Source organism: Terrapene carolina, unplaced genomic scaffold, assembly GCF_002925995.2.
Source record: "Terrapene carolina triunguis isolate 2854851 unplaced genomic scaffold, T_m_triunguis-2.0 Scaffold21, whole genome shotgun sequence".
Classification (NCBI taxonomy): domain Eukaryota; kingdom Metazoa; phylum Chordata; order Testudines; family Emydidae; genus Terrapene; species Terrapene triunguis.
In genome coordinates, this window is record NW_020664372.1 from 24,931,012 (window position 1) to 24,944,003 (window position 12,992).

Below are 12,992 nucleotides of genomic sequence, written 5' to 3' on the forward strand. Positions count from 1 at the left end.
ACATTAGGCATGAGATCCACACACTGAAAACAAATTATTGCACAGCTGCTTATTAAGTGAGCCCCATCCATCCTGTGCACTGAATGAAGCATGGGACCAGTAGAAAAAATAGTACAAGATCATGTAATTGAAGACTGTCATAATGCATAAACACCAAGGGGCCGAATTAAGGTTGCACAGACAAGGACCTGATGGCAAGGACTTGATCTAGGCAACAATTCAGCAACAATGGCCCCGGGACTCCCTTTGCTGGGATGTGTGTCTGTCTCTCTCTCTCTCACACACACACACACACTTTCATGGAGACTGCAGCCTATAACCATAGCAATGACTGTAGCAATTTTTTTCCAGATGTATCTGGCTATATCTTCTTATGATAACTGATGGCTTTGGTCTACTTTTAACATAATATGTCCAATCTATACTCATTAACATTAGTAGAAATTACCCATATACACTGAGAAAATGTCCATATATGTGAACTTACCCTGGCTGGGTGTCATTTGTTACGCAATGATAGGTAAAAGTTCCAAACATCTGAACTCCTAGAATTCCGTACAGAAGCAGAAAGAATAGAAGGAAAATTGAAACACTCCAAATCTGCTCTCCGGAACGCCTGGTAAGAAGATAAATATTACATTAAGTATTAATAAATAAAAACTAACCTCCAGAAAAATGTATTTAGTAATTGTATTACAGCAGCACCTTGATGCCCTAGTAATGGACTAGGAACCGATTGTGCTAGGTGTTGTTCAAACACACAACCAAAATATGGTCCCTGCCCCAAAGACCTTTTAATCTAAGTACATAATATAAGAATGGCCATGCTCGGTCAGACCAATGGTCGATGTAGCTCAGTATCCTGTCTTCTGAAAGTGGCAAGTGCCAGGTGCTTCAAAGAGAATGAACAGAACAGGGCAATTATCGACAAGAGGCAACAGATACAGACAGGCAGATAAATACAAGGAAACAATGAGACAATTTACCCTTATATATCACATGGCACCTACCCACAAAGACATGGCAAAAGCACCTGACATTTCAAAAATAAATGAAAAAAAGAACACCTGTGAGAAAGACCTATTTCTTTATCCTGAAATATGGCATTCCTTCCCTACAATTATGTTGTGCTAAGATGCAGACCAAGCAATATTTAGTGTTGTAAAAGTAACAGATTTAAAATATTTGGACTAGAAATGGCAGCCAAGATTTTTCCAAAAAGGGGTGCCTGAAGTTAGGCTTAAATCAATACTGGAACCTACATAATAGCTTAATTTTGAAAGTGCTGAGCTTCCAGCAGATTCCAATTGCTCCTATCAACATCAGATAGTGGTTGGCTTATGTTCTGAACCATATACATTTTTAACTTATCATTTTCCCCCTCTCCCTCTGAGATCTGTGAATTTGGATACTTACGGCCAGGTCCTCAGCTGGAATAAATCCAAAGTGCCAGGGGACTCCATGGATTTATACTGGCTGAGAAGCTGATCCATGGTAACTAAAGCAACCAGGCCATGCAGGAGAACAGATTAATTTTTTTTAAAAAAAAGACATAATAAAATGGATTAAAAACTCTCATATTTTTCTGATTTTTTTTTTTTTTTTGAAAAATCTGATAAATACAGAATACATGATAGTGCAGCAAAATTAATCCACAAAGGGGGCCAATAAACTCCTTATTCCACACCACCCCATAAATCATTTTGTATAATGCAGCTTGACTCTGTCTGTAAAGGTAGGACGGCTTATCACCAGGAGTCCAAATTTAAATGGAGAGAGATATAATTAACTCTCAATATAATCTCAATTATCATTTCATAAATAATGTCATGATTTTAAGGTTGATAATGCAGAACCTTCCTGGTTTAGATAAAAGATGTATGTATCCCACTTAAAAACTGGAAATCTCCTCTTCTCCAAAGTATTCAGCTCCCACTTTTAACCTTTATTGGACCTGAAACACCAGGCCTTAACACCTGCTATTGGCCCAGGACTAAATTTAATCCATACTGGGCCACAGCACAGTGTAGTTTCTGGGCGTGTGGGGCAGAGAAGACAACTCTGAAAGAAAAGACTAAATATTTTTGTGCCAGTTGAGCAATTTTTGTGTGTGGATAAATTGTTGGATATTTGAAGCTGATGGGTGGTTTGAAATGTCAGAAGCAATCCCAAAGGATCTGGGTGAGTGGGCAGAGTGCAGATGAAGTGGTTAAACATGCTTGATAAATGCAATTTATCACATAGCTCTACAATGTATCAGTTAGCTATTACCATCACATGCTATGCGTGATATTCATTACAGTTTAGTGCGGGGATCGGTAACCTTTGACACACAGCCTGTCCAGGAAATCCGCTGGCAGGCCGGGACGGTTTGTTTACCTGCAGCATCCGCCAGTGGGGGCTGCGGGAAGCAGCGTGCGAACCACAGCCAGTGGGAGCTGCTATCGGCCAAACCTGCGGACACTGCAGGTAAACAAACCGTTCCGGGTCACGTGCCAACGATTGCCGATCCCTGGTTTAGTGTGTATGTGTGTCTTATTATTTTTAAAAAGATATATGTCATAGGAGCATGCACACTTATCTCTAGCTGCTCCTTCCAATATGTAAAAGTCACTGGAGCAGATCAAAATTTTTCACAAAAAACATTAACTGTTTTCTGTCTCTCTTATACTGGCAGTTGATATTTTTCTAAAATGCACAATTCTGACATTTTTTTTTCTCCAGGTCTAAATCTAACAATCCTCCTCCCAGCTGCTTATACAATCATGTTAAAGAACATGTTAATTTTCATTTATGTTTACAGATAAATTATTCACTTACTTTAAAATATTTGTTATCCTGGTTCTTGGAAGCTCAAAGCGAAAATATATCCGGAATGCTCGAATCATAATAAGAGGCCTTGGAATCCGCAGCATGCCCCAGGGTGACATCTGATCAACTATCTCAGCGATTTCAAACACCTATGATCAAAAGAGGGGGGGTGTTTCTGCTACTCCTGCACAGTCCACATCAGTACTCTTGTAACAGTTTTTGTATTTGTGGATTCACATTTATGAAGGCAGCAAAACTGTTTTCATGATAACATTTTTCACTTTCAATGTCCCTTTTGGATTGAAATTTTCCTTTTTAAACTTTTCTTTCTTTTAAAGAAAGTTTAAGAAAAATCCCCTCAGCCATTTTTGAATTATCTTAATGAGAAATAAAAATATATTCCACCCATGTTCCTAATACTTCTATCTCAAACAACTCAAAAAACTTCCAGCTGTGTATGCAAGAAGTCTTGAAGAGAAATCTCTTGATCTGGCTCTCTCTCTCTCTCCCTGTTCTTTGCTAGGAATGAAAAGTTTTCTTTTCCAGTTAATGAAATTAACATCTGAAAATGTTACAAAGACCATGAATAGATTCTCACTGTTACTAAATGCACACACTTAGCCAGGTAATGACATTGCATTGTGGGATAACTTGCAGACAGTAGATTACTTCAGGGAATTTGGAAGCATTCTGAAGAAGAATATCCAAGCCATCTTCTGTGAGATCCTTCCTGTCCCACAAGCAAAGGAAGACAGAAAGCAGAAGATTCTGGAAGTCAATCACTGGCTAGGTAAGTGGCGCAGGGTGAAGGGTTTTGCTTTCACGGAACATTGATCCACCTTCTATGGGATGAGGAGACTGTATAGTATATAGTATACCATGTTCCGTGTTTTCTGTTTTTACCTATTTTCACTGTTAAATTACCAGGTTTTTTTATTAAAGGCGTATGGTTTTTACTAATTCACACCCGTTTATCAATCCACTCAATATTTTCTGGGGTACTTATTGTTGTTAAACACTAATGCAATACACAATTGTTGTTTCCTGCAGCTCTGAGACTGAAGCAGTTCCGCAGTGTAAAACACAGAATACACACATAGTGGAGATTGGAAAAATCAAACATTAATATCGCACTATGACTGGCTCACGGGGAGATGCTGCCCACCTATTTCGTTGCATCCATTTAGTGTGGCACTGAATTTAAACAATCAATCCTCCACAGATAAAGTAAAAAGGTAAACATGAGGCGAAAACACAAAGGTATGCCTGACTACCAACAAGAAAACCAGTGCTTAGCAATTTTCAAGAAAAATAAAGATCAGAGTGAAGAGGATGCATTGTGCTGCAAGTACTGCAGCATTGAGGTCAGTGCTCATGCCGACAGAATAAAGGAGCATGTTGAAAGCAAGTGACACAAGAAGCTTAAAGAAGAAAGTGAGCTTCAGGATAGTCAATATCAGGAGCTTTCACCGGGGCCTTAATGAAAGAGAGCATGATGTTATTGACACAAACTGGGACCATATCGATCATTGTTGCAACCAAGGTCCTGTAGTGGCACCAAATCTTGTATAAAAGGGGGTCAAATAAGGTGTCTAAGACAAGGTTATGGTTTGCTGATTATGATTATGCTATCTGTGTGCATGTATCATTTTTGTATTTAAAGTTATAAGTATTGGCTCTATACTGTCTGTATTTCAAACTTGTGCTATGCTTCTGGGTAACACCCCAAACAGTTTGGCATCAGAACTGCCTAGCCTGCTTGATGGCCCATTAAGGACCATCAGCTATACAACTGACCCATTGAAAGAAGGCAGATACATCTTGTGACTCAACAAGGTATGCAGGGACATGCCTATGGACAGAACTCTAAGGTTTTTCCTTGCCATGTGCTGGAATGATTTTCTTTGGAACAAAGAAAGGAAGGCCACATGACAAGAGACTATAAAAGGTTGCTGCAGCTCCTCCATCTGGTCTTCAAGCCTGCTTCATACCTCTGCTGAAGCTTTGAACAAAGGACTGAATGATCCATCCCAGCTGTGGATGTACTCCAGAGACTTGATTTGAACCTGCAGTTTATTCTATCACTGCTACAAGCCTGAACCAAGAACTTTGCCATTACTGTATGTAATTGATTCCATTTAACCAATTTTAGCTCTCATCTATACCTTTTTCCTTTTATGAATAAACCTTTAGATTATAGATTCGAAAGGATTGGCAACAGCGTGATTTGTGGGTAAGATCGAACTTGTATATTGACCTGGGTCTGGGGCTTGGTCCTTTGGGATCGAGAGAACCTTTTTTCTTTTACTGGGGTATTGGTTTTCATAACCATCTGTCCCCATAATGAGTGGCACTGGTGGTGATACTGGGAAACTGGAGTGTCTAAGGGAATTACTTGTGTGACTTGTGGTTAGCCAATGGGGTGAGACCGAAATCCTCTCTGTTTGGCTGGTTCGGCATGCCTTAATAGTAAAGGAATTCCAGTTTTGGGCTGTAACTGCCCTGCTCTAAGCAATATTTCCTGAATTGGCACCCTCAGAAGTGTCCCACCAAGGGCAGCGTTGTTACAGTGAGGTCACAGCATGATTGTGTCAATGAATTTGTGCATCCTCTTTCTTTCGCAGGACAACTGCTGTTAATTGCAGAAGGGCCTATTGGTGACTTTGTACGACAATACTGTCCAGCAGCAAAAACCCTCCCTAATGCAGATAACCTCACTCGTAAGTATTTGAAAGAAAATGACAATGCTTTAGTATCTAAACTGATGGAAATGTGGTATCTAGTATGATTTTTTTACAAGTCTCCTGATGCTTTGGACTGTCCAATTCTTGGCCTTTTCTTTTCGTTTTTTATTTCAAAGCAAATAAACCTGCATTGTTTTGTGCTGACATGACATTCATACCCTCTGCTGACACCCATTTTGTTGATGCAGCAATAACTGACATATTTGAGATGCACCAACTAACTTGGGAAAATGTGGCCATAACTAACACAGATTTTGCTTCCTAGATGGCTAACTTTGCACAGGAGATAAAAATCAGAAACCAGAGCTGCTACGAATCACCTGTCCTGCTCATTTGATTAAGATTGCGCTACCAGCAGCTACTGCTATGGAAGAAATGAAAGACTTAAAATCTTGCAATGGCACAGGATTCGGGGCCATTTTCAAGTATATGAACAAGTTGAAGGCTTTGTTTTATATAGCGTGAGACGAGTGCAGAGCCAACTGCCAATTAGCTACCCCTGTTGTGCAACCTCGGTGCATGAGCTTGTACTTCACTGCCTGTCATGTAAATAACGTGTGGACTTTGCTAATGCATCTCCTAGATCATCCTGAGATTGTTGGTTCTAAAGAAGAAACTCTCAAGAGACTGGCAAATAACCAAAATGATGGCCAGATTCTGCACACCTAGGTAATATTCATTGCTAAAATTTGGAATCACTGTGTGACAAACAGAAAACACTGGAGTTTTCTCCAACTACTGCCAACACGTTTGCCAATACACGTTTACCTGATCCTGACAACCAAAATTTCAGGTGAATTAAGCACAAAAGCTGCAGGAGAAACAAACGGCGAGAAAACTCAGCTGTTTCAGAAATCCTTCCAATCCCAGAACAGGCGAAAACCAAAAAAGCATTCAAAACCTTCAGCACTCAGCGAGAAATGGGAGAAGACCATGGCCTGTAATCTGAACCCCGAAGTGTTTGGTGCTGGAGATTCTTTTTGGAATGTCATCCAGGAGTTGCACCCCTTCCTTGAGGTGAATTTTGCAGCAGACTATGACCATTATGCCAGAGTGTTTCAACCATTTGCCACTAAAGATTACATTTCAAATCTGAAAGGGGAATTTAGTACTTACATGAACATGCCTAACCATGACAATGTGAAACTGGATGTGCTGGCTTTTTGGAACAGTTATCGAGACACAGTTCCCAACTTCAGCAAAGTGGCACGGCAAGCTTTGAGTGTACCTGCTGGATCTATTGATGCAGAGCATTTATTTTCAAAGTTGGACTACCTCCAGTATAGCAAAAGGCTCAACATGAGTGAGGATACTTAGAAGAAAATTATGTGAGCGTATGCCAACCAGGATTACTGGAACAACTACTAGCTCTAAGAGAGACAAAACATAACATTTTATGTTCAAAGGTTCAATTATACTATAGTACAATGTGTATATTATGAATTTTTTTTTGTTTTTCTTTTCCCCCTCAATTTTTCATTTTAATCTTTTAAAACCTAATTTCATCCCGGTTTTAATTTTTATTTTCCAAACACTGAGAAATTCCTGAATTTTATTTTATTTTTACAAATAAAAATTGAAAATGAAGAACAGTAAGTATACCTCAGTAGAAGAGGGACCAATTACCTTGGGGACAGGCCAACTAGAGTAATCAGGACAGGATTAAACTAATAATAAAAGTGGAAGGTTAAAAAAAAGATGAGTGCTCAGGTAGCACAAAATCAAGATGTTGAGAACAAAATTGATCAAGGAACCAGAGAAAATGAAGAGAAGAAATTCTTGCATTGCTTATACACTAGTTAGCAGTCTGGGTAACAAACAAAAGGAATTCGAACTGCTCATTTATTAACATAAATTTGATCTAGTTGGTGTTACTGAAACCTGGTGGGATGATTTGAACAATTGGAATGTTAAAATCAATGGTTATAACCTATCTATGAAAGACTGAAGAGCAAAAAGTGAAGGAGAGTTGTGCTCTATGACAAAAAATGACATTAGTTATTTCCGGGTCACTGATAAAGAATGCGTATGGATCAATGTACTAACAGAAAAAATACAAGATGGGGTACTGCTACAGACCACCAAACCACACTAGGAACCAGAATAACCACTTCTTTACACAACTATCTCCAATGTTTGGGGGAAAAAACTGTGATCATGGAGGACTTCAATCTGAATGACATATGCTGAAAGTGTCATGCTGCCAATACTAAAACATTTTAGATGACAATTTCCTAACTCAAAAGGAAGACAAGCCCATTGCAGAGAAGCTAAATGAATTATTTGCATTAGTCCTCAATGCAGAGGATGTCAGGGAAATTCCCACACCTGAACCATTCTTTTTAGGTGACAAATCTGAGCAACTGTCCAGGATTGAGGTGTCATTAGAGAGGAGGTTTTGGAACAAACTGATAAATTAAACAATAATAAGTCACCAGGAATTCAGCCAAGAGTTCTGAAGGAACTCAAACATGAAATTGCAGAACTACTAACTGTGGTATGTGACCTGTTATTTAAATCAGTCTCTGTACCAGATGACTGGAGGATAGCTAATGTGATGCCAATTTTTAAAAATGGTTCCCAAGCAATTGCAGGCCAGTAAGCCTAACTTCACTACCAGGCTAACTGGTTGAAATAATAGTAAAGAAATAGTAAAGAAACAGAATTACCAGACAAATAAATGAACACCATTTGTTGGGGAAGAGTCAAGGGAAATTATGTGTCACCAATCTACTAGAATTCTTTCAGGGGTGTCTACAAACATGTGGACAAGGGTTATCCAGTGGATATAGTGTACTTGGACTTTCAGAAAGCCTCACCAAAGGCTCTTAAGCTATGTAAGCACTCGTGGGATAAGAGGAAAGGACCTCTCATGGATCAGTAACTTCTTAAAAAGACAGGAAACAAAGAGTAGGAATAAAGGTCAGTTTTCAGAATGGAGAGAGGTAAATAGAGCGGTCTCCCAAGGATCTGTACTGGGACCAGTGATGTTCAACATATACATAAATGATCTGGAAAAAGGGATAAACAGTGAAGTGGCAAAGATTGCAGATGATACAAAATTATTGAAGGTAGTTAAGTCCAAAGCTGATCACAAATTGTTACAAAGAGATCTCACTATTGTGGCAGATGAAATTCAGTGTTGTCAAATACAAAGTAATGCCCATAGGAAATCATAATGATGGGGTCTAAATTAGCTGTTACCACACAAGAAAAAGATCTTGTAGTCATCATGGATAGTTCTGTGAAAACATATTCAGTGTTCAGCAGCAGTCAAAAAAGCTAACAACGTTAGGAACCAATGGGAAAGAGATAGATAATAAGACCGAGAATATCATAATGCCACTACACAAATCCATGGTACACCCACACCTTGAATACGGCATGCAGTTCTGGTTGTCCCAACTCAAAAAAGATACATTAGAATTGGAAAGAGGCATGAAAAGGGCAAAAAAAATTATTAGGAGCATGGAACAGCTTCCATATAAGAAGAGATTAAAAAGACTGGGACTTTTCAGCTTAGAAAAAAGATGACTAAGGGGGATATGATTGAGGTCTATAAAACATTACTGGTGTGGAGAAAGTAAATAAGGAAGTGTTATTTACTCCTTCTTGTAACACAAGCACTAGGAGTCACCAAGTTAAATTAATAGGCAGGAGGTTTAAAACAAACATAAGGAAGTGCTACTTCACACAACACACAGTCAACCTGTGGAACTCATTGACAGTGGATCTTGTGAAGGCGAAAGTATAATTGGGTTAAAAAAAGAATCAATGGCTATTAGCCAAGATGATCAGAGATGCAAACCTAAACTTCTAAGCGCCAGAGCTAGGTTGGGGTGACTGATGCATCCTGAGTCCTGTGTCAGGAGGTGAGGTATTAAAGGGAGAGTTCGAGGTGGTTTCACTGCCATCTGTCTCAGGTTTGGGAACCATGTTTGTCTGGGCCATGTAGGCACACTGAGAATGACCCTGGACTTGTCTTACCTAATCTTGTGTATAACCCGACTCAGAAGTGGAATCAGAGGGAATGCCTATATTAGCAGCGCCTCCCATTTCATGAAGAGGGCGTCGCCCAGAGAGTGGTGTCCCAGCCCCACTCGGAATCAGTATTGAGGCGACTTTGCATTGTGAACTGTGGCAAACAGGTCTATAGCAGGGAATTCCCATAGGTTGAATATGGTGGGGGAGGGTTGCATAGTCCATCTCCCACTCGTGGATTTGTGAGAAGTCTCTGCTCAGTTGGTCCGCCATGGTGTTCTGGTGTCCCGGCAGGTAGGATGCCGAGATGTCTACATTGTGGGAGATGCACCAAATCCAGAGGTGTATTGCCTCCATGCACAGAGGGTATGATCGGGCTCATAGGCGCCGACTCCGTGGGTGCTCCGGGGCTAGAGTACCCATGGGGAAAAATTAGCGGGTGCTCCGCCCCCACTGGCAACCAAGCTCCCCCTGCCCCACCCCCTCCTTGCCTCCTTCTTTCCCTCCCAGCGCACCGTGTCCCAAATCCTCCCCCTCCCTTTCAGCGCTTCCAGTCCGCCCATCGCCTAACAGCTGTTTGGCAGCGCTTAGGAATTTCCAGGAGGGAGGGGGAAGAGCAGGGACGCAGCATACTCAAGAGAGGAGGCGGAGAAGAGATGGGGCAGGGGCGGGGACTTGGGGGAAGGGGGTGGAATGGGGGCGGGAAGGGGGCGGGGGTGGGGTGGGAAAAGGCAGGCTTGGGCAGGGACTTTGGGGAAGGGGTGGAATGGAGTGGGGCGAGGGTGAGGCAGGGGCAGAAAGAGGTGGGGCAAGGGCGGGGGCAGGGCGGGTCGACCACCCACCGGGCAGAAGGGAAGTTGGCGCTATGATCAGGCTCCCCCTTGGCGGTTTATGTAGAACGTGCATGCTGTGTTATCCATAAGGACTTTGATAGTAGTGTTGTGGATTAGAGGAAGGAAATGCTCGCATGCGTTTCTGACTGCTCCTAGTTGTAGTATGTTTATATGCAAGTTGGCTTCTGCTGCTGACCAATGACCCTGGATCGTATTGTCGCCCAGGTGAGCTTCCCATCCCATGGGGGAGGCATCCATGGTGATCGTTATTGTAGGAGCTTTCTGTTGGAATGGGATACCTGAGCAGACATTTTGTGGGTATGTCCACCACTCAAGGGAATCCTTTACCTTGCGGGGCATGGTGAGCCGCCTGTTGAGGGAGTGCTTGTGTGGTATATAGCAAGTGCTAAGCCAGGTTTGTAGGCATCTCATATGTAGTCTGGTATATTTGACGACAAAAGTCGTAGCGGCCACGTGCCCCAAAAGTTGTAGGCATGTCCTGGCTGACATTTGCGGGCTGTCCGTGACCGTAGTAATCAGAGTGGTTCAGTTGAGGAAGCGCTGTTGGGGTAACTCGCTGTTGCTGTGAGGCAGTTGAGATGGGCCCCTATAAATTCCAATTGTTGGACGAGGACCAAGGTGGACTTCTGAACATTTATTTGAAGCCCAAAGTTTGTAAAGAGGGCTATTGTGGTTTGTGTGGTGTCTAGTGCTGCCCGCTGTGATGATGCTCTTACCAGGCAGTCGTCCAGGTACGGAAAAATCATCACCTCTAGTCTGTGGAGGTCAGCTGCCTTGGAGAAGACCCTTGGGGTGGTTGACAGTATAAAGGGTAGCACTTTGTATTGATAATGTTGATGTCCTAGAGTGAAGCACAGGAATCTTCTGTACGCTGCGTGAATGGCGATATGAAAGTAAGTGTCTTGTAGGTTGAGAGACAGGAGCCAATCTCCTTTCTCTAATGCAAGAATTATCGTCGATAGGATCACCATTTTGAATAGCTGCATTCTCACAATCTTGTTGAGTTTGTGTAAATCCAGAATGGGTCTCAATCTGCCATTCTTTTTCTGAGTGAGGAAATAATGGGAATAAAATCCTCTTCCCCTGTGTTGAGCTGGTACTGGTTCCACGGCCCCTAATTGCAGGAGGTGGTTTATTTCCTATTGTAATAGGGGCTCGTGAGAGGGGTCCTGAAGAGGGACGGGTAAGAGGTGTTGGTAGGTGGGATAGAATAAATGGGATGGAGTAACCCTGCTGGATAATTTCCAACATCACCACAGACCCATCTGTCTGTGGTGATGTTGTTCCAGACTGGATAATATGGTGACAGGTCGTTCCCGAATGGTGTTAGAGTGGGGTTGAGATCTGGAAGTAGAGAGTGTAGAGGTCTCGGGCCCTCGACCAGACCTTCAAAACGATTGTCTGGAGGTGGAAGGCTGGTACGTGGAAGGCTGGTCTTGATTCTGCCTTCAGGCCAACTGCCTCTGTTTGCAGTGTTGGATATAGTACCTTTGGGGCTGAGAGTATGGTGCGGCCTGGAATTTTTGGTTGTAAAACCTGCCCTGCTTTTTCTGTTTTCAGGGACAGATGCCAAGAGTCTTTAAGGTGGCCCGGGAGTCCTTCAAAGTATGCAAGGTCACATCAGTGGATTCGGCAAACAGTTTCTGACCCTCAAAGGGTAGGTCCTCAACCGTAGCCTGTACCTCCCTCGGGAATCCCAATAAGTGGAGACAGGATGCCCAACACATGATTACGGAGGTCGCGATGGAGTGGGCTGCTGTGTCCATGGAATCGAGAGAGGCTTGGAGGACCGTCCTTGCAATGAGAGAGCCTTCAGAAATGTTGGACTTATACGCTTCTCTCCTATCCTCTGGGAGATGTTCAATAAAATATGACATTGTAGAAAACAATGTGTGTATATTTTGCGAGCAGTGCAGAGTAATTTGCGATGCGGAATTGCAAGGTGGTGGAAGAATAGGCTTTGCGCCCAAAGAGGTCTAGCCTCTTCCAGTCTTTGTCGTAAGGGGTGGATCTTGACTGTTGCTGTTTGCCCCTCTGATTTACTGCCTCCACCACCAGTGAATTAGGAGTGAGGTGGATAAAGAGAAATTCAGTCTTTTTTGCCAGCACATAATATTTTTTGTCCGATCTTTTGCAGGAAGGAGGTTCTGTGGCTGGCGTCTGCCAGATGGTTTTTGCAGGGTGCATTATGGCAGTATTAATAGGCAGTGCTATTTTTGCCGATGGGGATGCCTGGAGAATGTCAGTGAGCAGATGTTGGGTCTCAGGGAGCTCAGACAAGGAGATGTCGAGGGAGTCCGCTACCCTCTTAAAAATGTCCTGAAAGGACTTGAAGTCATCCCCGAAGTGGGGGGGAGGGGTGGTATGATTGTTTCATCTGGAGACAAAGATGAGCTATGCGTAGGTGGCAAGGTGTCTCCTTCAGGTGCATCCTCCTGCTCTTCAGTCCCATCATCCTGGGCCTCTGAAGGTGCTGGGTCCATTGGTGAGGGTGGGCAGGTGACCTGGAGACCAGTGGGTTAGGAGGTCTAATGTTCTGGGACCTATAGATGGTCCATGGATCCCAGTATGGCCAGATGGGTGGGAGGGCAATAGGAGGTGG

The 12,992-nt window shown here is 42.5% G+C and overlaps 1 protein-coding gene across 2 annotated transcripts in view; it reads right to left on the bottom strand.

Moving 5' to 3' along the window:
* The window catches only part of NALCN (sodium leak channel, non-selective), a 348,982-nt gene that overhangs the window by 304,670 nt on the left and 31,320 nt on the right, over positions 1 to 12,992 (bottom strand). For both annotated transcript variants that reach the window (XM_024194179.1, XM_024194178.1), the window contains exons 4-5: positions 2,821 to 2,960; positions 488 to 616 (exon numbers count right to left, since the gene is read on the bottom strand). In XM_024194179.1, the coding sequence (XP_024049947.1) occupies positions 488 to 616; positions 2,821 to 2,960 (269 nt within the window). The remainder of the gene's footprint in view (positions 1 to 487; positions 617 to 2,820; positions 2,961 to 12,992) is intronic.